General features: G+C 36.4%; 1 protein-coding gene across 1 annotated transcript in view; it reads right to left on the bottom strand.

Annotated features, from left to right (window-relative positions):
• LOC143641067 (ankyrin repeat domain-containing protein 26-like) overlaps positions 1-26201 on the bottom strand; it is a 106537-nt gene that overhangs the window by 54922 nt on the left and 25414 nt on the right. The window contains exons 3-6 of the mRNA XM_077108491.1: positions 8133-8247; positions 7803-7976; positions 4621-4727; positions 3445-3582 (exon numbers count right to left, since the gene is read on the bottom strand). Coding sequence (XP_076964606.1) covers positions 3445-3582; positions 4621-4727; positions 7803-7976; positions 8133-8247 — 534 coding nt within the window. The remainder of the gene's footprint in view (positions 1-3444; positions 3583-4620; positions 4728-7802; positions 7977-8132; positions 8248-26201) is intronic.

Genomic DNA, 26201 nt, shown 5'->3' with positions numbered 1-26201 from the left:
GCTACAGGCAATGAAAGCTTTCTCAGTGAATAAAAGAAACTATTTCTTATATCTTGTGAAAGTTATGGACAGCCAGGTATAAAATTTTAGAATACCAAATGGACATGGCCTGAAAAGAACTTCTCCAAATCAAAGTCTATAAAATTACCAAAGGTACACTGAAATCTATAATAAGGGCCAAAGCAATTATAAACACATGAGAAAAATATTAGATTTCTGAGTAGAAATTTTAAGGCCCAGGAAATGGTATATTTCAAACCCCAAATAAAAATGTTAAAAAGAGAAACAAAGACAATAATTGTAAAATGGATGGAAAGGGTTGTCAACATGTTAAGGTGAAAAAATCAGGAACAAACCCCAATTATCACATTCTCTCCGTAACATGTAGAATCTGGGAAGAAAATAAGAATGACTAGAAAATGATGGAGGGAAACATTAAGGAAGAGGGTAGGTAACTGGGGATGAAAAAGGGAGTAGAGGGGAAAATGGAAGTACGGAGAGTGGTCAGGATTCAAGTATTGTATATGTGTGTATAGAAATATCACTGTGAAATTCATAATGTAGGAACTCAATAGGAGCTGATATTAAAAGTTGACAAGAACACCTGGTTTTATAACAAGTCCAATCTGCTATCATGTGACCATATACAAAACAGAATGTATAATTTAAAAATATTCTTACTTCTGCAAAGACATAAAATTTCAGGGTCAAAATTAATGTAAAATTTCTTCAGACAATATCATTTTCATGATAAATTTCTAATAGTTAATTATTAAGATATCCTGGATTCTGTATGAGCAAGAAAGATATAAAAAATATGAATGGAATTTGATCATTATTTTTTTCCACTTTTCTTTTGTTGATCAAACTTTCTTACTCTTATTTACACAGGGCATGAACACCAAGAGTAACTCATTTTTTTAAGTCTTACCTGGATTGAAATTTACTGATGTTCTAGATTTTCCTTTCATGTATTGAAGAATTAAATTCCTGTTTCTATATTTGAAAAAAGTAATAAAATTGGTATTTTAATACTCATATGAAAACACTAACCAAATATAATTCAATACTTAATAATATTTTAGATCTAGTATCAGAAATTTTTCATATGGTCTCCTAATCTGTATGCCCTATAAACATTTTGTTAACTTGAAAATTATTTATACAATGTTTGTTCTTTTCTGTTTTTAGAGATGGTATTTCATGATGATGATCAGGCTGATCTTAAATACCCTGGCTCAAGCAACTGTCCTGCCTCAGGCTCTTAAGTAGCTGGAGTAAATGCATGTGTCACTGCACACATAATTAAAGAAAAAAAAAAGATGAAACGATCATGAATTGAGAACAAGACAGGTAAATATATTAACTAGTGTAGCTTGAACTCAGAAAATGTCCTGTCTCTGTAAAAAATAGTTTTTTTGTTCTTGCACAACTTCTTTCTCTTAGGCTTAAGGCCTTCTAAAAAATAAGGGTTGTATCACTTTAGTTCACCAGGTTGTTATGGAGATTTACTAAGATAATATTGAAACATGTTAAACAAAATAGTAAAATAATGGCATGCTTAACTACTTACAATCTCAACTAGAACTAATGTGTATTTTTCAAGGTTCTAATATTCAAAAGTTAAAATTATTTTAAAAAATGCCTGAGTCCTAATTTTCATGATCAATTGGGCTCTTCTTTGTGCTTTATAACTCAGAGAAAATCAACAATTAATTTATAACTCTATTTATAAATATCTTCTTTAATTAGAGAATATAATCATCCCCTTCTGTGAGACTAATCAATAATAACAAAGGCAAGAAATTAACAAATGCCAAAAACTTGGACTACTACTATTTCTTCTCTACCTAGTTGAACAGAATCAGCAGACAAGTGTAGCTACATTTCCATGTTGATCTCCAACTGACTTGGAACACAAAATTTTCTTCAACACAATGGATACTGAGGAGTCATGATGGGGCTTAGCTCTCCTAGATTCAATGAATCTGCTTAATCTATTCCTTTTGAGGCAGACCTTAATAAATGCTGAAAACTTTAGACAGCGATTCCAACAGATTGGAAATTGGCCATTACTTGGGAAAATTACTAGAAGTGCCAATCTAAAGTTGGCAGTCACCATGGAAAACAGTGAGGTGGAACCCCCTGCAGTCAAAGGAAATCTATTTCAAGGGATGGAAGGTTTGGGGCACAGATCTGTTAGCCAAGATGACAGAAAACTCTGATCTCTTCCAGAGATTACTTGAAGCTTTACTTGAAGCTTTCTAATAGATTTGAATGATTTTATTTTTATGACAGAAAAGACAAAGTCCTAAAAGGATAATGCACCACACAAAGGGTAAGGCTAATATGGGGATTCCACATAAGGTTCCTAAAGGGGGGACAGGGTCAGAGTGCTTAGTATTTGTTGGCCAAAGCTAGAGGCCAAGCTGTCAAAGCAGAGTGCTTCTGCTTGGAAACAACTGTTGAATAAAAAACCATGAGTGCATGAGAACCAAAAAGATTGTTGTAACTATTGAGTCTAAGTGTAGGGTTACCATGAAGACAGGGATTGGATCAGTCAGGGTATTTTGAAATAAAAGCTATTCACTACCAGACTGCAGAGCCAGGTCTGGCAGAAACACCACAGCAACAGAACTGACAGAGACAAAGGAACAATTTAAAAATCTATTTATTTTCCTCCATCTGACTACAGAATTATCTTCCTTACACTTCAAGGAGATCATTAGGTCCTTGATAAATTAAAGGGGGATGGTAGAATAGCTAACTTCAGCTAAACAGGGAATTTCAAGACCCAAATTGCAAATTATAAAATCATAGGTGTGATACTATCTGTACCTATGAGAAGGGGATATGCTTGAAATGAATTGGATAATGCTGGAAACCCTAAGAATAAAGGTTTACAAAGTCCTAAGATATTAGCTAGTGGTGTACCTCAGTGGTAGGAAAATTTCCCAGCATGCATGAGAAGAAAAAGAAAAAACAAGGGGAAGAGAGAGGAGAGAACAAACCTTGAAGGTGACTCATGCACACATCACTACTAATTTTTTTTAAATAACTAATCCATTTTAATTATGTATATATGACAGTAGAGTGCAATTTGATTCATTTGACACAACTGCAACAACTTTCATTTCTGATTTCACAAGATGTACCATTGCACCATATATGCAGTCATACCTGTACCAAGGTAATAATGTCTATCTCACTCCATCATCTTTCTTGCCTCCATTACCCCTCCCCTTCCTTCTCTTTGCCCAATCAAAGTATCATCACTGTTTCTTGCCTAGACTTTGAAGGGTTTCCGACTAATGAACTGTCCTAACTCACTACGGTTCCATACATAGTTATGCTATGAAATAAGATGCATATATAAGATGCAACAGGTGTAACTATTGTGGATATACATCTAATGTTAATTGGTATTGTAATATAAATACTTACGCAGTATTTCCTCTAGCAATGGAATAAGACAAGGCAATCTCTCCACAATTATCTGAAGCAGACACATTAACACCACAATGAAGAAGCAGCTCAGATATTTGTGTTGATTTATGTTCCACAGCCAACATAAGGGCTGTTCTAAAATAAGAGAGATAACTTCAAATTTAGGTATTTTAATAAATTTAGTTAAAAAGCCATTGTAATACATTTTACCAATTTGACATTTATCTTTACATACACTAACAGACACATACATCTTGGAAAATCAAATCTTTATCTTTCTAAATCATTTGTAAGTCTAAAAGGAAAACAAACACATAAAAAATAAATCACGTGTCCCAAAAGGGGAGAGTTACAAACTTAAAATCCTTCAATGAACAATAATTATGATGAGGTCATTCATCTGAAGTTGTCAAAGATTTCAATGAATAAAGCTCCATTTCTTTCTTAGGGTGATGTAATATATTGTAACTCACAGTCAGCCAAAGGTCAAGGAGTAAAAAAGGTATTTGCAGGTATAACATAATAACAGTAGCACTGGTGATAATAATAATAATTGTTGCTTCAATCCTTCACTCTGAGAAGCATTTGCCAGGCATTGAAATCAATGCTACATGTATAATCTTGCAAACAGATTTCAAGCATATGTTACACTCTTTTTCATTATAAATGTTCAAAATTTGTTAAGACTAATTAGACGTCATTTAGGAAAAATCTGAAATCAATATTCTACAAATTAAGTAATTTAAATCAAATAGTCATATAAAGGAAAAAATAATTTTCAATATTTATTTATACTCAACACAGCATTTCCAAAAGAAAACTATACCAGGAGAAGATGAAATATTTCAGAAAATTTAAAAAGTTCAATATTGAATAGAAGCACAAACTAAAAGTCTATATTTTACAAAACATGAAAACTCTAGCTAACATAATGTGATCAACAAAATCAAATAGAAATCATCAGCCAATAATTATAAGGGCATATGAATCATACTACATACTCTTATTTATGTTGCTCAGTTTGAATAATTGCTTTTCTCCTTAATTTTAGTTTATGTTCAAAAATTTCACTCTATTCCAATAATTATGTCATTCCCATTAATTTAATATTTTTAACTTGAGTGATTTTACTACAATATTAACATTTTTCCAAAAAAATATAAAGTACTATACCTTCCGTTATCATCAACTGCATGAACGTTTGCTTTATTCTTAATAAAAAATTCTACCATCATCTGTCTGTTTTTCTTTATGGCGAGTAAAAGTGGTGTTTGGCCACTCTGAAAAACAACAAATATAGTTTATTCACAAAATTACTACTTTTCAACTGAAGTTAACCTTACAAAATACGGTATGAACATAAGCATATAATAATAATGTAAATTATGAGTAGCCACTCTCTTCCCTTCCCATTCTGCTTCCATACATGCTGCTCTTTCATTTTGAGATGCCTCTCCTCTGCCTAGAGTGGCCACATGAACTCCAGCATTTCTAAAACTGCTTCATACATTTACTGTTTCCATGGATCTTTGCTGCTGTCAAGCATTCATCACGGCATCTTGGAGTTATGTAACATGCACCCTCCTCAACCAAGAGCATCTTGAGGACATAAACTGTATTTTATATCCCAATATCCCCATTCTCTAATACATATTAGTAAAGGATATAAGTATTATATTTCATTAACAAGCCAAATTCTCAATTCACTAGTAGGGTGTATCAATCATATTCTGAAGAACGTCTACTTTTCCAGAAATACCAAACTGCATAGAAAAGATTCCTTGTTTTACTGTTAGAGAAAATTTACACAACTGTGCATGGTATGTCCAGTAGTACAGAAATAGCCTTACCATTGCTTAACACCTACTTGACATCGATTTTTCATTGTAGATATAAACATGTGGACAATTGAAGTTACAGAAATATATTTCTGAGAGCTTTCCAGCAACATGGAAGTTTTCTCCATGTTATACAAGTCCACTTGATTATTTTTTATTTTTGAAATCAGAATCCCAGATTCCAATGTAAGGAATTTCTGCTTAAAATTGATAGTCTGAGTAAACTATGTTGCTTTTTCATAATTGTTCCTGTGTCTTCTCTTATTATGAGATGAGAGATATTTATCTTACATGTCAGAAAGTTCAATACAAAAATATATTATTTTTATGCAACTGGAAAAAATTTTGCCAATTAATCTACTGAGATGGGATTAACAAAGAGAAATAACCAACTCAAAAAAAAAAAAAAACTAACACAGAGCTGGGATTATGGCTCAGTGGTAGAGCACTCACATAGCACATGTGAGGCCCTGGGTTTAATTCTCAGCAGCACATAAAATAAATAAAATCAATGTATTGTGTCCAATAATAATTAAAATATAAATATTTTTAAAAACTCCAAATAAACAAAAAAACCACCCAGTCAATAACTGAGCAAAAGAACTAAACAGAAATTTCTCAAAAGAAACACAAATGTCCAAACTATATATGAAAAAGTCTTCTACATCTCTAGCAATTATGTTAATGCAAATAAAAACTACACTAAGACTTTATCTTACTCCAGCCACAATGGTAATTATGAAGAACACAAACAGTAATATATACTGGTAAGAATGTGGGGCTGGGGATGTTACTCAAGCGGTAGCACACTCGCCAGGCATGCATGTGGCCCAGGTTCCTGTTGGTGGGACAACATACTAGTAAAACCACCCTGGAAAACAGTTTGGAGATTCCCCAAAATCTAAGAAGGGAACCACAACATGAAACAGCTATCCCATGCCTCAGTATTTTCCCAAAATTAGTAAAACAAAATTTTACATGTAACTGTATATTAATGCAGTCACATGTGTGTTTACAGTAACACAATTCACAACAGGTAAATTATGAAATTAACCCAAGTGTCTGTGAATGGATGAGAGGATTAAGAAATTGTGGTGCACATACATACAATGGAGTATTACTCAGCCATAAAAATGCATTATGTCATTTGTTGGTAAATGAGTTGGTATCCAAGAATATCATGCTAAGTGAAATAAGTCAAATAAGAAACTCAAAGGTCAAATGTTTCATATGTGGAAGCTGGAGTTAATTAAAGAAAAAGAAATGAAGAACAGAATATCAAAAGATGTAAAGAAGATCATTAGTGAAGAAAAAGAAGATTGAGAGGCACAGAGAGAATGAAAAAGGGAAGGCAATGAAGAAGGAAATCTTTAAAATTCATGTTATATGCAAACATAAATATACCACAGGGAATTGCACCCTTATGTATATGTAAAAAGAATCAACCAAATATAAATAAATAGGTGAAAGGAGGTCCAGGAGAATAGGAGGGGGAGAACGGAGGAGGAGGGGTAGACAGATGGAAAAGAGGGAATCAAGGACTCAACTGGAATTCCATGCATTAAGATTTTGGGGGAATGAATTCAACTACTATGTAAAACTATAAACTCTTAATAAAAATAACATTGAAAATGTATTCTCACTTGTAATGACAATCCTGGTAACATAATGCTTGCTTATTTTCCAAAATTCTTTTTACTCTCATCCACTTTAATTGCTACTTAAAGTTACTTATAATTTTAGGCAAAATTTAATTCAGAAATTTTGTGTATCATCAAGATTTATGTTGATCTACACAGATTACTTGTAGCATCATGAAAGATACTAAATATTGGCATATTTAAGGAACAAAGCTGAAGACTGATACATAGTACAGCTGGCGAAATCCATGAGTTATCTACTTCTAGCAATAATTTATCTATTCTAGCAATGAGTGACCTAATCAGCCTTTCAAAAATTCCAGTGGGAACATGATTTTTATAGTATATATATAGAAAACTATTTAACTGCCAATCTCTAATTTCAAAAATTTAATCCCATTTGAAAGAGATTCATAATATATTATGTAGTCCATATTCTTATATACCAGTAGAAACCACCATGAAAGCTTTATCACACTATATTAAAAAAGAGGAGTTATAACCTCATTTATAGAGGTAAAGTAGGTGATTGGAGTAAGTGCTGCAGTTGCCAGTAGTAAACTGAAGAACATGTGTGCCCACCATGTGGGAGCAAACCATGCACACCACACCACACAGTACTATGGCTCAAGGGGACCGCATCAGGTTCTTTCACAGAAGCTTGAAGTTCAGAATTCTGCATCAACTGAGGGAGACAAACTAAATACACACATGAGCTACAAAATAAGGAGGAAGAATACGAGGAGAACTTCCAACATTTGCTAGTATTTTAATAAAAAGAAAATTTGCCTATAATCAGTATTTTTTAACATGCATTACTGTTAATTTTAAGAAACATTTTAAATATTTTTAAAATAATGGTGATTGATGTATATACCGTGTTTTTGGCTTCAATATCTGCATTGGATGAAAGCAGTTTTTTTGCTATTAATGTGTTCCTATAAAATATAACATAGTGGAGCGGAGTTTCACCCTTGTTGTTGTGAACATTTGGATTGGCACCATGTTCTAGAAGAATAATTGCACATTCCTCTTCCTCATATTGTAGGGCCTGTTGGTTTTAACCAAGAAATAGATTGTAAATTTTGGAAATCCAAGAAAAATATTTCACGTTTTACTCATTAGTTATAGCTAAATGGCATTAACCAATTTTTCTTCTAAGCATTTCATCAAATTCATTTCCTGCAAAACCACTGGCTATATCTACCTTCATCAATGGTGTGTTGCCATCACTGTCACACAAGTCGATGCTACATTTCCTCTTCACTAGAAGAGCCACCACTGCTGGATTGCCATAGGCACAGGCATAATGTAGAGGGGTTCTGTGCAAGTAAGAAGCTTTATTAGGAATTCATAAGGTACCTTTTGAAATATACTACTATTTATGCAATTATAAACATTAAAAAGCTCATAATTCCTCTATTTTCTTATGAAGAAGGTACACTATTTAGTAGCTGTCATTACTTATTTTATTAATGAATGATCAGCCTACGCCACTGACATTTTCTTCTTATTTCTTGTTTCTGATACTGCTGGGGATTGCACCCTGGGTTACTGAACTACTGAGTCATATCCTAAGCACATTTTTATTATATAAACAATTTTGATGCAGGGTCTCACTAAGTTGCCCACTGTGGTCTTAAACTTCCAATGCTCTTGCTTCAGCATCTTAAGTAACTGGAATCATGGGTATGTGCGACTGTGACTGGTTCCATTGATTTTACTTATTTTTGTTTGCTTTGTTTTCATATTGCTGGGGATGGAACCCAGGCCTGAAACATTCTAGGTAAGGAAGGGCTCTACCACAGAACCACATCCCCAGAGCAGAGTAGCCCACTTGCCTAGAAAGAAGATGGACTTGAGATTTAGCTCATCTTTAGTTTGAATTCTACTTTAGGCTCTGTGATGTACTAGTTATCCCACAGTCTTACTCTCCCTCAATTTCCTAAAAAGTAAGGATTAAAATTTTGAGTATCTCCCTGGATACTACCAGGATGCTTAATGGAGAATCTATGTAAAACATCTGAAGAGTTTGTAGCACAAGCAACAGCTCCATAATTGGTAGCTATTGTAATCAATATTATTGCTTTTTATCAACTAAGAGTATTTCAATTAATAAGTTAGTAGTATTGTAGTGATTTTTAAAAATATATTTTAAAAACTATGTATTTCAATGAGTCTAAGATGATTTTTTTTCTTATCATTTTAACAACACTGACAATGGAATCCCACCAATAATTCGGGCTGCATTACAACTATAATTGGCAGCATTTAATTTTTTCTTCATAAACAAAATAAAGAACCATCATAATTCATGGTGCCTTACCTTAAGTGAAATGTGAGACAAACAATAGATTTATGGCAGTTCTCATGACATGGATGGCATTTAAATTCAGTTTTAAAAGTATGAAAAGTAAAGTAGGCTGAATAACAACAATAAAAGGCCAAACCAAAAGCAAACTTAATGCCAAAGGAAAAAGAACCTAAATAAATTAGCATGGTTAAATTAATTCAGTATTTATATATATGGGATTTATATATAAATCAGGTATTTTCAATGTTCAGTATTTAATACTGTCTTAATTTTTCATAAGGGACGTTTACAATTTCTTACCTCCATGAATGCATGATTGAAAAGGAGGAAGAACTGTTTCATTTGAAATTGAGTCCTATCACTTCAGTTTTAATTAACTGGTAACACCTAGAAAGTTTTTATGTAAGAGTTCTCTGAGATAGTAGAATATGTCAAATACAAAATAAGTAGCTGTGCATTTCTTGCGCATTAAAAACATACTCATTTTATGAGTACAAATGAAGAGAATTAAAGAATAATTCTTTAATACTTTACTTTATAAAAGTTTCACTTAAAAATACTAAAGTTGAGAAGTTTAGTATTTTTATGTGAAACTTTTATAAAGTAAAGCACTACTTTTTCAGTAGTAATAATCTTTTATACTTGCTCTCTTCTATTCTCACCAAAACAAAATTAATAACTTATAATTGCATATTTAAAGTAAAATATACATATATGAGAAATGTATGTGTAGTAATATCTACAACAGATGAAATGCACCATAGGATATCTATATAGAAATGTACTAGAAGAAAATATAAATGCTTTCTTCATGTTGGCAAAGGTGTTCTAAGAAATAATGAATTTGAAAGAAGACTTCTTTTTTTCCTACCTCTCTTTTTAAAATTTATTATGTTGTTGATGATGACAATGTTATTGTTGTTGTTTTGCTGGGGATTGCACCCTTACCCTTTGCTTTGCCATGCAAAAAGTGCTCTAACATTGAGCTACATTTCCAACCTTGGAATTCTAATTTAAATAAGATAAAATACTCTAATTTTACAGATGCTCAAGTGATAGTGACATATGAACATAGAAAAAATATTTATGTCCTTGGCAATAGAAGGAATTTAAGTCTAACAAATGAAATAAATTTCTCAGCTACAATATTTTGAAGATGAAGAGTAGTGGTATTGGGCTGTTGATTATGGCTTGAGCTGTTTATTGCTCCTCAAATAGATGATTTAATGATAACTTCTGTGCCACATTTAAAACTGTGCATGCCACTACCTACCAATTCCATTTTACTCTTCTTCCAGATATTTGAGTATTCTTTTTATCCTGTTCCAGTCACTTATCATTTGGTCATTGGCAAACAAGTAATTTGTGAAAGTTAATAATATATTCTGATACACAGAATGGCAAGTCTTTGTTCATTGCAAACATTTTCTTAGTGTCATCATGACCCTAAATGAATGTGTGTGGAACTAAAAAAAGGTACTGATATTTTGTTTTTTGTGAAACTGATAACCACAGAGAGCGCTCACATTTGGGGTCAATGAGTATTCTATTGCACAAACCACAAGCAGGGCCTACCTTTGATACTCTTAGTCCCTTCAGAACAGAGTAGGGCAAGCTACATTAGAGCAGCAGCAGGCAGCTCTGTACAGACTAGGCATCCTTTGTGTGCTACTCCCTTGGCCCTGGTGACTGAGAGCCTGCACTGCCTAGATGCTCTCAACCAATGCTCTACTCTCCATGCTTGAACAGATACACAGTAATGGATAACTACAGGAAAGGATACTGGAACAGTGGAATTAGCAATTTTGGAATTTTGTGCGAGAATCTTTTGGCAAATGCTTTTTTACTTTAGTCTAAAGTGATAACAAAATTGAAATAGCATGCTGTGTTCGTTGTTTTGGAAAATGTGAAAGCTGCCAGTGAACTCAAGTGTCCTCTGTGGAAAGGTAGTTAAACGTAGTTAACTTCACTAACTGAAGTTAATGAAGTATTTGCAGAAAATTCAGGGCTTGTCAAGACTGTTGTTATGAAAATGGTTTGATGATCAAGATGACACCGAGTTATCCTAAGAATTTGATAAATTAGTGAGTGAAGCATGTGAGAAATAAGTAAAATCTTATTTTAGTGTACCCCTAAATATACTAGTGTGAAGGAATTTTAAAAATTAAAAAAGAAGAAAGAACATGGAGCCATCTTCCCAATTCAGAGTTCTTGTGAGGCTCTCAGGACACAACATTTTTCAATGCTTTTGAAAATGTGTACTTTAAAAGATGTTGTGTGTATTTGTTTTTTTTTTTTTTTTTTAAATCAGTGACCTTATAGGGAAATTTTAAGTGTCTGGGAAACCAGTTAAAAATTTTGTTTTGTTTAGCTGCCCATTAGATGTCCTGGGTACGGAACTTCCAAGGTGTGCAGGTCCTGGATATTGAGGACTCCACAGGATATTAAAGTCAAATATTCTGGTGAAAGGAGAACTGGTATCCTTTCTGCTCTGCTCCTATTGGCACAGCCTGGATGGTGCAGGCTTCAATTCCATCAGCCCATTGGTCCCTTACCCCTCATTCCCTGGCCTCCCAGACCCTATTACCTATTTTTATGATCGGTGCTATCAATATGACATCCACGTCCCAGATAACGTTTAATTCTTCCCAATTCACAATTTTTGGCAGCCTGGTGGATCTTCCCAAGAGGGTTATATCCGAAAAACTTGACTCCCAGGCTTATATAAACAAACTTTCTCCAGGCTCTATCCATCCTAAAGACAATTAGGTAACAACCTCTGCCAAGTGGCCTACAAAAGCACGTCTTCCATTAGCTATCTGTCAACCAACTGGCAAAATAGTCGTTGCCAGGTGACAATGATAAACACAAGTGCACATTCCACAATCTGCATGGCCCTAGGTGATTGGCTCCTGGATGGCCCGCCCCCTGTACTGTGATCAGCGCCTGGCTATTCTGTAAAGACCCCATCAAGAACCGGGTGGGACTCCCCTGAGACCACCCAATACCCACACAGTGAGTGAGATGACCCACCAGGATCAGGTGGGCCTCAATGGCGCGCAGGTGAGAACCCCCCACACCCAGACCTGGGTGGGCAGGACTCATCCTCTCTGCCATTGCACAGCTGCCTATGTCCACAGCAGGAAACAAATACTGCACTCTTCCTATTATTTATTCAGTAAATGGCAGAAAAGGAGATCCCTGACTTAAGATGTCCATTAAAAAAAATCTGGAAAAATTCAGGAATGCATTTAATTTAAAGCAACAGATTAGAAGAAAACAACAGAATAACTGCACCAAAAGTAATTTTATTGTCACTCTTCTGCGTCATCCAGTCCCTGACATAGCTCTGCTCAACACAAAGAGGGAGTAAGCAGCCCACCAGTTCCACTCAAAAGCAAAAGGAGAATAGTGTGACAACCATCACCCTAGGCTTTCCAGTGTAGTACCAAAATGTCCTGATTCAGTTTCTCCCAACCCAGATTACTGAGAAGAACAGATGAGCTATTTGGAGATGACCTGAAACAAAGAAGAAGTGGTGCAACACATGGATCAACTTGCAGCAGAAGAAATCATGGTCCCCAGTGGCTACTCTGCCCAGAACCCCCACAACCTCTGCACTGTCTCCTCCTGTAAACAACTCTAGCCTTCATTTCTGGCGTTCCCTCAGGGTTTGCCATTACATACTTCATGTGCTTGCTCCAAACAGACTGCAGTAGTTTTTGCCACTGAGGAAACCAACAGCCACAGAGGAACCCTGCATCTTTCCCTACTACAAAAATCCTCAAAGGTGTTTGCATTCACAGTCTCCAAGCACCTGTACCACTACCTCTAGATTCTGCCTACCCAAGATAACCTCAGCTATAGTTGCCACAAATCCAGACCCAAGGTCCCCAAACAGCCTTTTCCTGTGCAAGAGAACATGAAGGCTGCAGCCCATACTGGAGGCACAATCCCATGTGATGGGTGTACACCTGCAGCCATATCCATGCACCCTGCCAGATGTTGGACTGACAGTTGCACATGCACAATACCACTTTCAACACCTATCATGAGCCACTGCGCGCCATATTTAGCAGCCTCTGAAGTTACATACACATGTGTCACCAGCCTGTTTCATGGTGATATTAACATATGTAAGCACCCAGAGTCCCATTAACCATCACCACCACCATGTAGCTTTGCCTGAAGAGAGTTGTTCTGTGCCACTGCACACGTTTCTCCTCAGCTCCACTCACAAAAAAATAGTGCATGTTTACAGCCATCCTCTACACCTCCATGTCCCTTCCACCATACTTGAATTCACAGGTGAGGTTTCTAGCTTAATGCATCCATGATTAGGCCCCAGAGCTGTAGATACACAGCAGGCAGGCAAAGCTCTGCTTTTGGTCCTTCCCTGAAGCCCTATGTGTCTACAATCAGATCTGATCCTACCGTCCTGTGCTTTAACAAACTGGGTCCCACCTCATAGGCACTCTTTGCCAGCCCTGGCTTCTGTCCTTGGTCCTAGCTTTTCCTTACTACTTCTCTGGCCACATGTAGCCTTTCTACATTGCAAATGCCTGCAGCTGACACTGCACCAAAGTGTGCACACTGCCTGGTCCATATGTCTTTCACCTTTTCTAATCTTCTCTGTATGGATCTAGAGGCACTATCTAGGACCCAGGTAGTCCTCATAGCAACTCTAGATTTCCCATAGCTCTAGACACCAATGACCATGAAGATTCTCATGTTACCAAAAGTTGTGCCTGCTAAAAGAGAAGCAATGCATCCTTCAACCTTAGATAACAACGATGTTGCTTCATGCCACTAGACCAGTGCTATACTAGGTCAGCATGCCCTCCCATACTGTTCTGCAGGAAAAAGCTTTCCCATCCTGAAATAAGTCCTTAAGTCTGGAAGAAGTAATGGTTTCTTCAAATGTGCATGCACCTTTTCAAGCAACTAGGGTCAAGAAGAACCAGAGAAACTTGGTAAAAAAAGGATCACAAAAAGTCTTCATTAAATGAATGGTCCAACAAAATTAGAGACCTTGATATAATGAAAATGGGAGAATAACATAACAGTTGGGTTAAAACAAAATCAGTTCAATGAAGAAAGTTTATACCAGGAGCCAATCCATGACACCCACCCTGATTCAGGCACAGATGACTTCCTATTCCTCTTAGAACAAAGTTCAAAATACTCACCATGGTCCACACTCCCCATGGCCAGGCACTGATCTTCGTAATTCTTTGTTCCTCCCTTGATCTTGCTCCCTCCCCTCAGGGCCTGTGGCATTATTTCATATCCCTGCACTTAATCCAATGCCTCTGGTAGCAACTTGCTTCCATTTTTCCTGCCATCACAGGATAATGAAGCCCTCACTCAGAAGCAAGCCAGCCTTGGAACCGTGAACACTGAATGCCTAGTTTGTATCCTTTACTGGGCCTTCTTTATTGTATTTATTGTGCTTAATTTGTTTTACCCCTAAATATTAACTGAAACGAAGGAGACCAGACATACTATCTTGGACACTGTTCTAACCTACATAACTGACTTGCACTTTAGCCTCCAGGACTCAGTCAAATTTGCAAAATGAGTGAATAGATGCTTGGAGACACTCATGGACTCTCTGCTTCTCTAGGCTTTCAGGTCAGGACCTCCACATATGGCCCACATCAACCAGTATCCCTCAATCTCCCTTGATAAGTTTTTTCATTGGCAAGAATAATTTTGGTAAGTCATTTTTTAAAGAGATAAGCACCATACTCAGGATCTCATACATGCTAAAGCACTCTACCACTAAGCCATATACCCAACACCTCGGTCAATGCTTTTAAACAAAACAAGATTACCATAAAATGGTCTGGTGTTGGGGGGGGGTAATGAGGTGACAATTGGAGGGAGCCACATATGGAACACAGAGTTTTTGTGGCAGATGAAAGGCCTTGTGAGGAACACACTGCATACTCTTTGCACTGCTGAGGTTTGGGGAAACCTTTCTGTACCATGCCCACCCAAAAAAGAAAAACTTGCCAGCCTAGCTTCTTCAGAACTAAATAGAAAACATTAATCAGATAGACTGAATAGACATCTATGGACTATTTAATCTATCAACAATAAATTCATTTGCTTCTCCATCAAACAATGACCATTGTTTGAAATAGTTCTTATTGCCAGGCGTGGTGGAGTACACCTGTAATCCCAGCCGCTCAGGAATCTAAGACAGAAGGATTGCAAGTTCCAAGCCAGCCTCAGCAAACAAACGGTGCTAAGCAATTCAGTGAGATCCTGTATCTAAATAAAGCTGAGTATGTGGCTCAATGGTCAAGTGCCTCTGAGTTCAATTCCTTGAACCAAAAAAAAATCATATTTTTGAGTACAAGGTAAATGCAAGAAATAGAGATAACTTCTTGCGCCCTATCGGATCATAAATGAAAGAAATAACAAGTTAATGACAAGAAACAAACTTTTTAATGCATGGAGGTTAAAATATACAACTCTGGATTAGGACTGGATCACAGATACAATCAGGGGAGCAAAAATTTCAGAAATAAATGGGAACAGGGATACAATACAACAAAATTCATTGGGTTATTAACACCCATAAATAATTTATGTACCTATACATCAATGGCAAAGGAACTGAAAGAGAATTAGAAAAATATCCCATTCACAATAGCCTCAGAAAACAATAGAATACTTCAGAATATATATAAGAAAAGGTATGAAATAGTTCTACAATGAAAACTACAGAATACTGAAGAAAGAAATTAAAGACCTTTGAAGATGGACAGATCCCCCATGCCCTAATTCTGCCTATGTTAGGCAGAATTAATATTGTCAAATTAACCATACTACCCAAAGTGCTATACCGATTCAATGCAATTCCTATAAAAATACCAATGAGTTCCTTTGTAAAAATAAAAAAATCACCTATAAAACTCATTTGGAAATATTAGAGAATCAGAATAGGCAAAGCAGTCATTAGCAAAAAAAGTGATACAGGAGGCATCGCAATCAGTACCAGAATCATGATAAAAAAAAAGAAGACACAGGAAAAAACCCACATAAGTACAGTTATCTAATATTATAAAACAGCACCAAAAACAAACACTGGAGAAAAGATAGCATCTTCAACAAATGGTGCTGGGAAAACTTGAAATACATGTATCAAAATGAAATTAAACCTCTACTTCTCACCCTGCACACAACTCAAAGTGGATAAGGGACTTAGGCATTAGAACATAGAGACCCTGCAACTAACTGAAGAAAAAGTAGGAATGTAAGCTTAGGAACTTACTTTCTTAACAACACCTGTAAAGCACAAGAAGTATAATCAAGAATCAATAAATGGGATGGAATCAAAGAAGCAGCCTTTAACCTTCTTCTCAGTTCAAGAAACAATAATATGAAGAGAAAGTCTACTGAACAGGAGAAAATCTTTACCACCTGCACCTCAGTTACAGCATTAATCTCCAGGATATATGAAGAACTCAAAAACTTTATACTACTACTACTAATAATAATAACAACAATAACAACAACAATAACAATAACAACCACCCAATCAATAAATGGACTAAGGATCTGAACAGACACTGCACAGAAGAAAAAAATACAATCAACAAATATATGAAAAATGTTCATCTTTAGTAATTATAAAAATGCAAGTCAAATGTACATTGAGATTTCATCTCCCTTCAGTCAGAATGGCAATTATCAGGAATTCAAGCAACAATAAATCTTGGGGGGAAGTAGGAAAAAAGGTTCACTCATACCTTGCTGGTGGGAAGGCAAATTTTCAATTTATCATTAGAGAAAGCAGCATGGAGATTCCTCAGAAAACTTGGAATTGACCCAGTTATCCCACTTCTCAGTTCATACCCAAAGGATTTAAAGTCAGAATACTACAGTGATGCAGTCACAACAATGTTATAGCTAAACTATGAAACCTGTCTAAGTGCCTTTCAACAGATGAATGAATAAAGAAAATGTGGTATACATACACAACCAGATATTACTCAGCCTTAAATAAGAATGAAATTATGGAATTTGGTGGTAAATGAATGGAACTGGAGAATACCATGCTTAACAAAATTAACTAATCCCAAAGAACCAAAGGCTGAATGTTTTCACTGAATTTCAGATGCTAATTGACAATAAGGGTTGGGGTTCCTAGGGATGAACGGAGGTACTGTGGATAAGGCAGAGGGGAGTGAAGGGAGGGGAAAAGGAATGGAGGTAGGAAGAATAGCAGAATGGATCTGACATAATTACCCTATGTGCATATATGACTACATGACCAGTGTGAGTCTACGTCATGTAAAACCAGAAGAATGAGAAGTTATACTCCATTTATGTATGATGTGTCAAAGAGCATTCCACTGCCATGTACAACTAAATAGAATGAATAAAAAATGTTTTTAGGTGCTCAGGAAAAAAAAACACATATCAAGTAACTGTAAAAGATTAAAAGGTGTGTCAAAGATGAAAGCAGAATTAGAAATCACCTGATCCAATCAACCTATTTCATTAATGAAAAACCTTATTACAATACTAACATATCCCCAACCAGAAAAAATGAGAAAGTCAAATAATTATCAAAATTATACTACATACAGAATTATAGTTCACGTGTGAAAAATACTGTGATACAGACAAGAAGAATAAAATTTTATAAGATGAAGGGAATCCTCATACTGCAGACATTTTATGGCTTAAAATTGGCACCCATGCTTCTCAAGGAAAAAAGATGATGGGCATGGAGTCAAACTAATGGAGTTCCCTCCACAGCCATCTGTTTCCTTCTCTGGCTTAGTATCCTTCATCCTTACAGCAAGTTATACTATTCCACCACAAGGATGAAAGATCACCCACAAGGATCATGGCAAGCACACGAGGAACACCAAAATTAGAGGCAAACGAGAAAGGAGGGCTGTGCTATTACTATCATCAATATGATGGACTAACACTAGCTTCCCTGTGTGCCTAATGCTAAGAATTCAAAAAGAAGTGAGATAATATGGAACTTTATTCAGCCATAAAATAAATGAAATTTTGTCATCTGCAGGAAAATGGGTGGAGACCATAATATTAAACAAAATAAGTCAAACTTAGAAGATCAAGGATCATATGCTTTCTCTCATATGTGCAAGCTAGAATGGAAAAAGAAATAGAAAGGTGTGGGGGATAACCTCAGGAAAATCAAAGGGAGATAATTAAAGAAAAAGACCAAGGGTTTAAAGGTATGCAGGGAGGGAAGAAGTGCTGGGAAGCAATATTGGCCAAATTATATTGTTAAATTTTGTCCATGTATAAATATATAACACAAATCCTTGTTATGTACAATTATAATGCACAAATTTTAAAAATATTGAAAAAAATAATAGCCAGTGGGAACTGATTATGTTTCAGCTTAAAAATCTACAAATATCTATAATCATTTTATGATGCTCTGTCTCTTGGAAGCCCTATTGCATACATAAACATGTACGTGTAAGTGTTTCTGCATATATATATTACTGTACTAAACATAGAAATAGATAGATAGATAGATAGATAGATAGATAGATAGATAGATAGATAGATTACGACACTCAAGACTCACAAAAGAACTCAACCTATTCATAAGCAGGGTGAGCCCCTGGCCTTCTAAATGTGGACCCACTTAACTAAAGACAGCATGATTTATGCTCTTTATATAATGCCTTGTGGCTTTCTAACTTAAGTGCTTTTTGTTTGGGTCCTTTATTTATTTTAACCCCAATTTGATATCCCTACAGATATATTCATGTTCTAAAACAGAAAGGGATAGACAACCTGTCCAATATTAAAAGTAAAAAATATTAAATACCAAATAAAAATGCTATTATATATTTTCCAGCATCCAAAATAGTGCTAAATGCAAAAAATAGGTTTTCCATACAAATCCACAAGATATTTGCTTACTGTATCCTGTCAGAAAAATAGATTTAGAGGTAAAAGTATCTGTTATTTAAAAACTGTGTAGTGAATATGGCTACAAAATATCAGTGGAAAACATACTTATGATTTGTCTTGAGAAAGATATCACTTAATATTAAAACAACAGTTGCAAGATAATAATTGGAACAGCTCAGTGAAATTTCCCACAGGTGGTTAACAAGTCACAATATATAAACACCAATATAGCTGAGAAGGATATGAGTTGATTCCAAAATGCATTTATAACTTGAAGCTTTTAATTTAAATTTTCCTTCTCTTCAAAGCAAGTGACCCAGCCTGAAGAACTCTCCAAATCATTTGAGATAAGCTTATGCATATTAAATAAGAATATTTCCTGGAGGATCTAATGGATCAAATTTAGAGTCTCAATCAATTTTTTTCAATTTGACTTTGAAGAGAAACTCAACATTGAAGCAAAACCGGTATAAATGAAAATGTAAATCTTAATATATAAAATTGAGATACATTAAGTTCCACTTCAAAATAGCCCTAAAACCTGGAAAAGAATAAACTGAAAAAAAACAAAAGCTCAAAATTTTGATTAAAAAGTATCTCCTTCCCTGTTAATAATTATCTATTAATATGACTAATATACCATACAACAATTTTAAGAAGGAAAGTTTATTTTTGCTTACATTTTCAAAACTTTCAGTACATGGTTGGCAAACATCACTGCTTTGGGCTCAAGGTCAAATAGAAAATCTTGGCCAAAGGTGGAGAAGAACATAGAGATTCAGGCTAATGGTGTTAACCTTTTTGATAAAATAACACTAAAAGAAAATTCAAACATTAAAAATAAGATAGACATATACATATACTATACATACAGAATCCCAAAGAAAAAATATCAAGATAAAAAGCAGCTCTGAAAGACATATAATAACCAAAGGACCTAACAATGGAAATAAAGAAAAATAGTAAAACATACACACAAAAAACATTAGGTCACATTTATATAAAATTATATTTGTTTGTATAAATTTAATTTACATTTATAAGCTTCACTTCAAACTTCTCACTTCAGACTCTAAAATCAAGGGGGTTTGGAACAAAGTATTCCAAAGTTTGAAAGTATATACTTACCAACCAAGACTGCTATGTCCAGAAAAGTTATAAATGGAACAAGGAATGACATGATCAGTGATATAATCAGACACAGAATGCAAAAGGTTGAATGTTTTATACCCTATGAAAAAGCTAGAGAGAAAAATGAAGAACAAACAGGGATCACATAAAAATAGAAAGAAGATCACACAGTGATGAGCCACCTGACTGGTTACAAAGATGTAAGAGGGTAAAGCAGTAGCTACAGGAAGAAATGTACTTTGGAATATATAAAAATGCCCTGAACTTTCTGAGAATTCTCTCACAATGAGGAATAAGTTAAAAACAATATTTATGCCCTAAAAAACATCAGATGATTTAAGTGCCAGAGGAAAGAAACATTGCACATGTATCAACTGAGGCTATGGAGAGAGTTCATTCATAAGTCGCCAGAAGGCAGTACAGAGTGCAGTGAGTGAGTGGAGGGCTACTGGCACTCTCTCAGAAGAATCCCAGAACTCCTCACTTTCTTCACGTCAGTCATGGTTTTCACATCTATTAGTAGATTATTGGGTTTTGAAATATCTATCCCAAGTACAATATCAATAACCATTTTGCCATCTTTGTTTTTGCTCAAATTCTGCTGTATGTCACAGCTTCCTTCCTCAAATATCCTCAAGTCCATGTTCAAAGGCTGGTTCTCCAATACAGATGCAAGTACACAGTCTGCTCTGATCAGCTACTGATGCACCAGGACCAACAACATCATGTCTTGACTAGCAAACAGTACTGCAGGAACTTCCACATCTCCAAACAGATCTACCAAAGAGGCACACATTGATAATGACTCATGAGCAGAATGCTGATGTCACGAGCAGCAGAGATGATGTCACGATATGCAATACTCACACACACAGTGATCACCTACCAGGGTCATCATCATAAGGCCTGTTCTTGGAAAATGGGGTGGATGGTGTTAGCCAAAGACCAATCACCAGAAAATTCTAATTTTTCAAAAACACGAAGACCCTATCCATTCACAGCTTGTACTTCCTTGGTCAGAACAACTTCCTGTTCTCTCAACCCCAAACCTCAATATATGAGTAAGTCAGACTAGCACTAAGCATCTGTTTCTTTCTTTTTTTTAAAAAAAAATTATTTTTTACTTGTAGTTGCACACAATAACTTTATTTCACTTAATTATTTTTATGAGGTGCTGAGGATCGAACCCAGGGTCTCACATGTGCAAGCCGAGTGCTCTACTGCTGAGCCACAACCCCAGCCCCTATACATCTGTTTCTTAACAATACTGATCTTAGATATTGGTCTTTCCTTTTTCTCTTTCTACTTGTGATTTTTAGAAGGTCCACTTCACGGTACTGATCAATCTCACTTGCTTCAGGCATACACCTGAGCTCCTAAAGAATCAACCTTTGAAATTTGAGGGAGGGGCCTACACTGCAGGGTCTCTTAGAAGATCCAGACACTATTCTAGCTCCTGTGATATCTTGCTTCTCAATTGCTGTGCCTCCCTGATCCAAGCCACCTGCCAGCATTCTTCAGGCACAAAAAGGGAAGAAGCTTTGCTCCTGGAGCTGTAGGTCTAACCAAGATAGGATCCTCCATCTTGGCATGCTGTGGTTGTCGGGGTTGAGGGTACAAAGTGCAAAATACTGGCATTTACACCAGAACACCTGGATATTCAGCTTTTCAGTGGCAAGGTAGTTTTTAAGATGGATGAGCTTAAAACATTGAATGGGACAGAAAGCAAAGTTACTGAGTACTCAGCTTGCACAACTTGATGACAAATGTCAGTGGAAAGACACTGTTTATTGGCAAATGTAAAATAAAATTCAAAGTACCAGAAGAGATACAAAAAGAGCTTTGGGCAAGGTAAGCTTGTTTTAAATTATAGGAGTCACTGGTATACAAAACAATAAAACCCTACCAACCAGCTATGACCTATTGACTACAATGAAAAAGTCACAAGTTTGCAGGAGACTCCTCATTGAGGAAAAAAAGTGCTAAATGATTTTCAGAACCCGGATTTCATATTTGCTATTTCAATATGCTTAATAACAAAAGGAAGTTTCTCTCTAACCAATGTCCACAATCCGTCACCATAAAACACTTCCTCCTCCATGTAATAACCCTACCTCACCCTCAGGTACAGGCCCTACATCCTTGAGGACACACATCCCTACAGGTGTGTGTCCCCAGGCTTGGCATACTCTAACCTCTTCAAAGATCAATCCGCCAATGTCCAGACTCAAACTGCTACTCCTCAGCCAGTAGCCCCTGCACTGCCTCCCACTGCTTCCCCTCCCAGCACTCCCAGCCTAATCCCCACAAGAACCCTGTCCTGACAGGGCCCTGCATTTTACCAATTCCCCTTTCTGGAAGCTCCCACTGCCTCCCACTTTCCTGCTGCTCACTAATACCTAAACACACATCCCAGGGCTTCCAGGCATCCAAAGCCCTGTGGTGCATGTAGAAGGCAGGTGGTCCTCCCAGTAGCAATATTCAGGAGCACACTTCCCCATCATGTAGGCCACAACTAACCTCCAATTTGTGTCATTCCCCTGGAGTCAAGCAGAATCCAGATCGGGGGGCTCTCCTTCATCCTTAAGCACTGGTGATGGTGTCTGCTAAGTGGATGTTGAACCAGAGCCCACACTGCCTTTCTGCTCAACTGCAAACCAGTGCCTCCTAGCTTGCAGCAGGGTCTCCAAGTGTCTCCAATCCACTGATTCATGGTCAGCCTCAGATTCTCTCTCCAGCACCTACAAGATCACACTTTGTTTGAGTGTGAGAACTGATGTTTCTAGGAGTCATTCCCTTAGCATTGGAGCAGCATTCTTCCCATTATACTTGGTGTCCCATCCCATCAACACAACCTGTCATACACAGAAATGGAATTTAGAGTGCAACCCTATCAGGAAATACTCTTCACAAGAAACCAGTTCACTGACTTGAGGCTCGTAAAACTCCTACTCAGCAAGCAAGCCCTGAAAACTGCAAGGCCAAGGATCAGAGGCAAGGGTGCTGCTATTTCCATACACTTCTAATACCAACCACAATGTGTTACTAAGCATTCAGACAACAGGGATACATTTATCAAAACTGAGCACAAACAGAATGAGCTAAAATAACCACGTTAATATATTTAACTACCACAAATATGTACAACTCTGGTACATTTAAGTTTCTACCGGTCAAAATATAAACATCATTTACAAAAGAAGGAGAGAGAAAATAAGAACTACACTCAATCTCGACTTTTTTTTTTAAGTTTATATACAGAAGGAAACTGGAAGCAAGAAAGATAAGGAAAGGCAAGGCAATGTCCTCACCATTATTACAGTACTGTCAGATCAAGGCTAAACTAAAACAATTCTAGATTCTTCTACCTAGAAAAGATACACACAAATCTCAATACATAGCTAATTTTTTTCTCAACATATAATGCTTTTCTGTTCAGAGATATCTTGAAGGCTCATGCTGCAGCATCCTTTTTCTTTCCTACTTGAGAATGTCATGGTCCCCCTCTGGCTCAAAATACTTTTGAGTACTTAATTGCACATGTGTGAATTCTATTTGGACTCAAAGTCATCTCATCACGCACTTCAAAAAGGATCTACAGTTGTCTAAATGTCTGTATAGACACTGGGGACCATGTTAATAAACAACATTGGACAGCTACTCTGCTTATTAGGAAAGACCAAATAAAAGTCAAGAAAGAAGTACACAAAATGTTTCTGGCAACATTAAGTTGTGCATGGATGTGGAGATCTTTAGCATACAAAAGAGTGGACCACTACCATTCAGTTGAACTGGGATGATCGATCAGTGAAAAAGAAAATAACCACTCCTGAGACTAATCAGGTGAAGTACAGACCTGCACTAAAAACCTGCAAGTTCTTCTTCTGAGGAAACACAACCACTGACAGCTCACGTTCTGAACCTTGACTTCAAATGACACCGCTTCCGGACACTTATTTATGTAAGAAATCTCTCCTTTATTCAAGTCCAAGTGTGCTTCCCACACCCTGAAGCCCTCCCAGTTCCCAAGCTTGGCATGCTATCACCTCTGAAAAGCTGCTGCCCCCAACAAACACCCAGACTCCACTTACTCTGCTCTGCACAAAACCCTGAACAGGCTTCAATGGTCTCCCCTCCCCCATTTCCTTCTCACCCTAACCTTCCTCAGCAACACTGTGCTGGTCCCCTGGAACTTCTTTTGACAAAGAATGAAACACCTCCCACTACCCCTGGTCACCCTAGAGCCTTCCCTACCTGCTGCTGGATGCCCTTCCAGGATGGGTTTGGGCTAGCAGGTGATGTCATCCAGGATGGTACAGAAGACTTCAGGTACCACAGTCCAGCCTCTTGGGAATGTAACCCTGCTTTCATGAAGCAGAAAGGTTTTAATTCTTACTGAATTGAGATTAAATGTTATTTGTATTTACCTTGGCTCTCCATCCAGAATCTGCTAAAAGTTCACCTCCTGTTTTTCCATGAGCTCTTCTTGTCATTTACATCGTTCCTCTTCTATCCATAATAAAGTACATATGAAAAAAGGTTCATTTTCAGAAAAATTCAAAAGCTTGTACATTTCTTTAAATTAAAAGTTTTTTTTTTTAATCCATACTGTACATTTCATCATATGCTGGCCTGGTCAAGAGTTATCCTTCCATATTTAGTACTTTAGAGCTAAGTTTTTAAACAGTGTGATAACAGAAAAGGGTGGGATGGTATTCCATGTACTTGTATTTTTGTGAGTGTTTAAACATTTTAATAACAATATATTAAAAAATAAAAATGAGGACTGCTTCTGTGTAACAGTTGCCACCCTTATCCAGGTGCAGTGGTGTATACTTGTCACCTCATCTATTCATTAGGCCGTGACAGAATATCTCAACTTTGAGGCAAGTTTCAATAACTTACTGAGAGACTGGAAGAAAAACGTTTTTAAAATTAAAAATATATAAGTTCAGTTACATGGTAAAGTGCCTCTGGATTCATTAATAAAAATCAATGAAAAAGGTGGGGAGGGGCTGGGGATGTGGCTCAAGCGGTAGCGTGCTAGCCTGGCATGTGTGAGGCCTGGGTTCGATCCTCAGCACCACAAACAAAGATGTTGTGTCCGCCGAGAACTAAAAAATAAATATTAAAAAATTCTCTCTATTTAAAAAAAAAAAAAGAAAAAGGTGGGGAGGACATCAACACTGGGAGCTGTCCTAGGTAGTTACTTCAGCTTTCCTCCCTGTGCACCCCCACAGAGTTACACCCTCTCTTCCACCCAGGTTTCTAAATTTTGGAAAGAAGCTGTGTGGCTAACTGATTAAGATGTGAACTGCTGTATAATGTTCCTTTAGATTTACAAAACCCAGAACATCTGGTGATTCTCAGATAAAATCATAATGTGTCATGCCTCTTCTTAGTCTTTAGCTATATACCAACACAAAACAAGCAAATTTCTGTGAAATTTACCATGCAGAAAGAAATATGTCGATACAAAAAAAGTATAGGTACTAGCCCCAGAAAGTCAAGCTCCATTGTGATGGTCCATTCAGAAAGAAAGAAAAGGAAACGCACCCTCAATGACAAAAGTTATGCTTAGAGAAACCTCTCCCACTGCCTCACAATCCCATCATTCTCTCCCTATAAAAATCCTTTGTGTCCCTGAGATTCCCAAGAGGATCACTATGAGGATGACAGCCCCCTTCCTCTACCAGTGTGCTGGATCTTCAGTAAACCTGATTTATTTTCCATTAATTCACATCTCCTGACTACTCATTTTCCAGTAATGAGGAATTACTTGACCTGGATCTGGTAACACCTGGAGTCTGCCAGTCTATTCTATCACTGATGATGACTCCAAATTCCTTTTTAAAAACTCCCTTTTACATCATGTCTATAGGTTCATGTTTCAACAAATAATTCTTT

Source organism: Callospermophilus lateralis, unplaced genomic scaffold (genome assembly GCF_048772815.1).
Source record: "Callospermophilus lateralis isolate mCalLat2 unplaced genomic scaffold, mCalLat2.hap1 Scaffold_84, whole genome shotgun sequence".
NCBI lineage: Eukaryota > Metazoa > Chordata > Mammalia > Rodentia > Sciuridae > Callospermophilus > Callospermophilus lateralis.
Note: the sequence above shows the minus strand (reverse complement) of the source record. Positions and strands in the feature narration are given on the sequence as shown.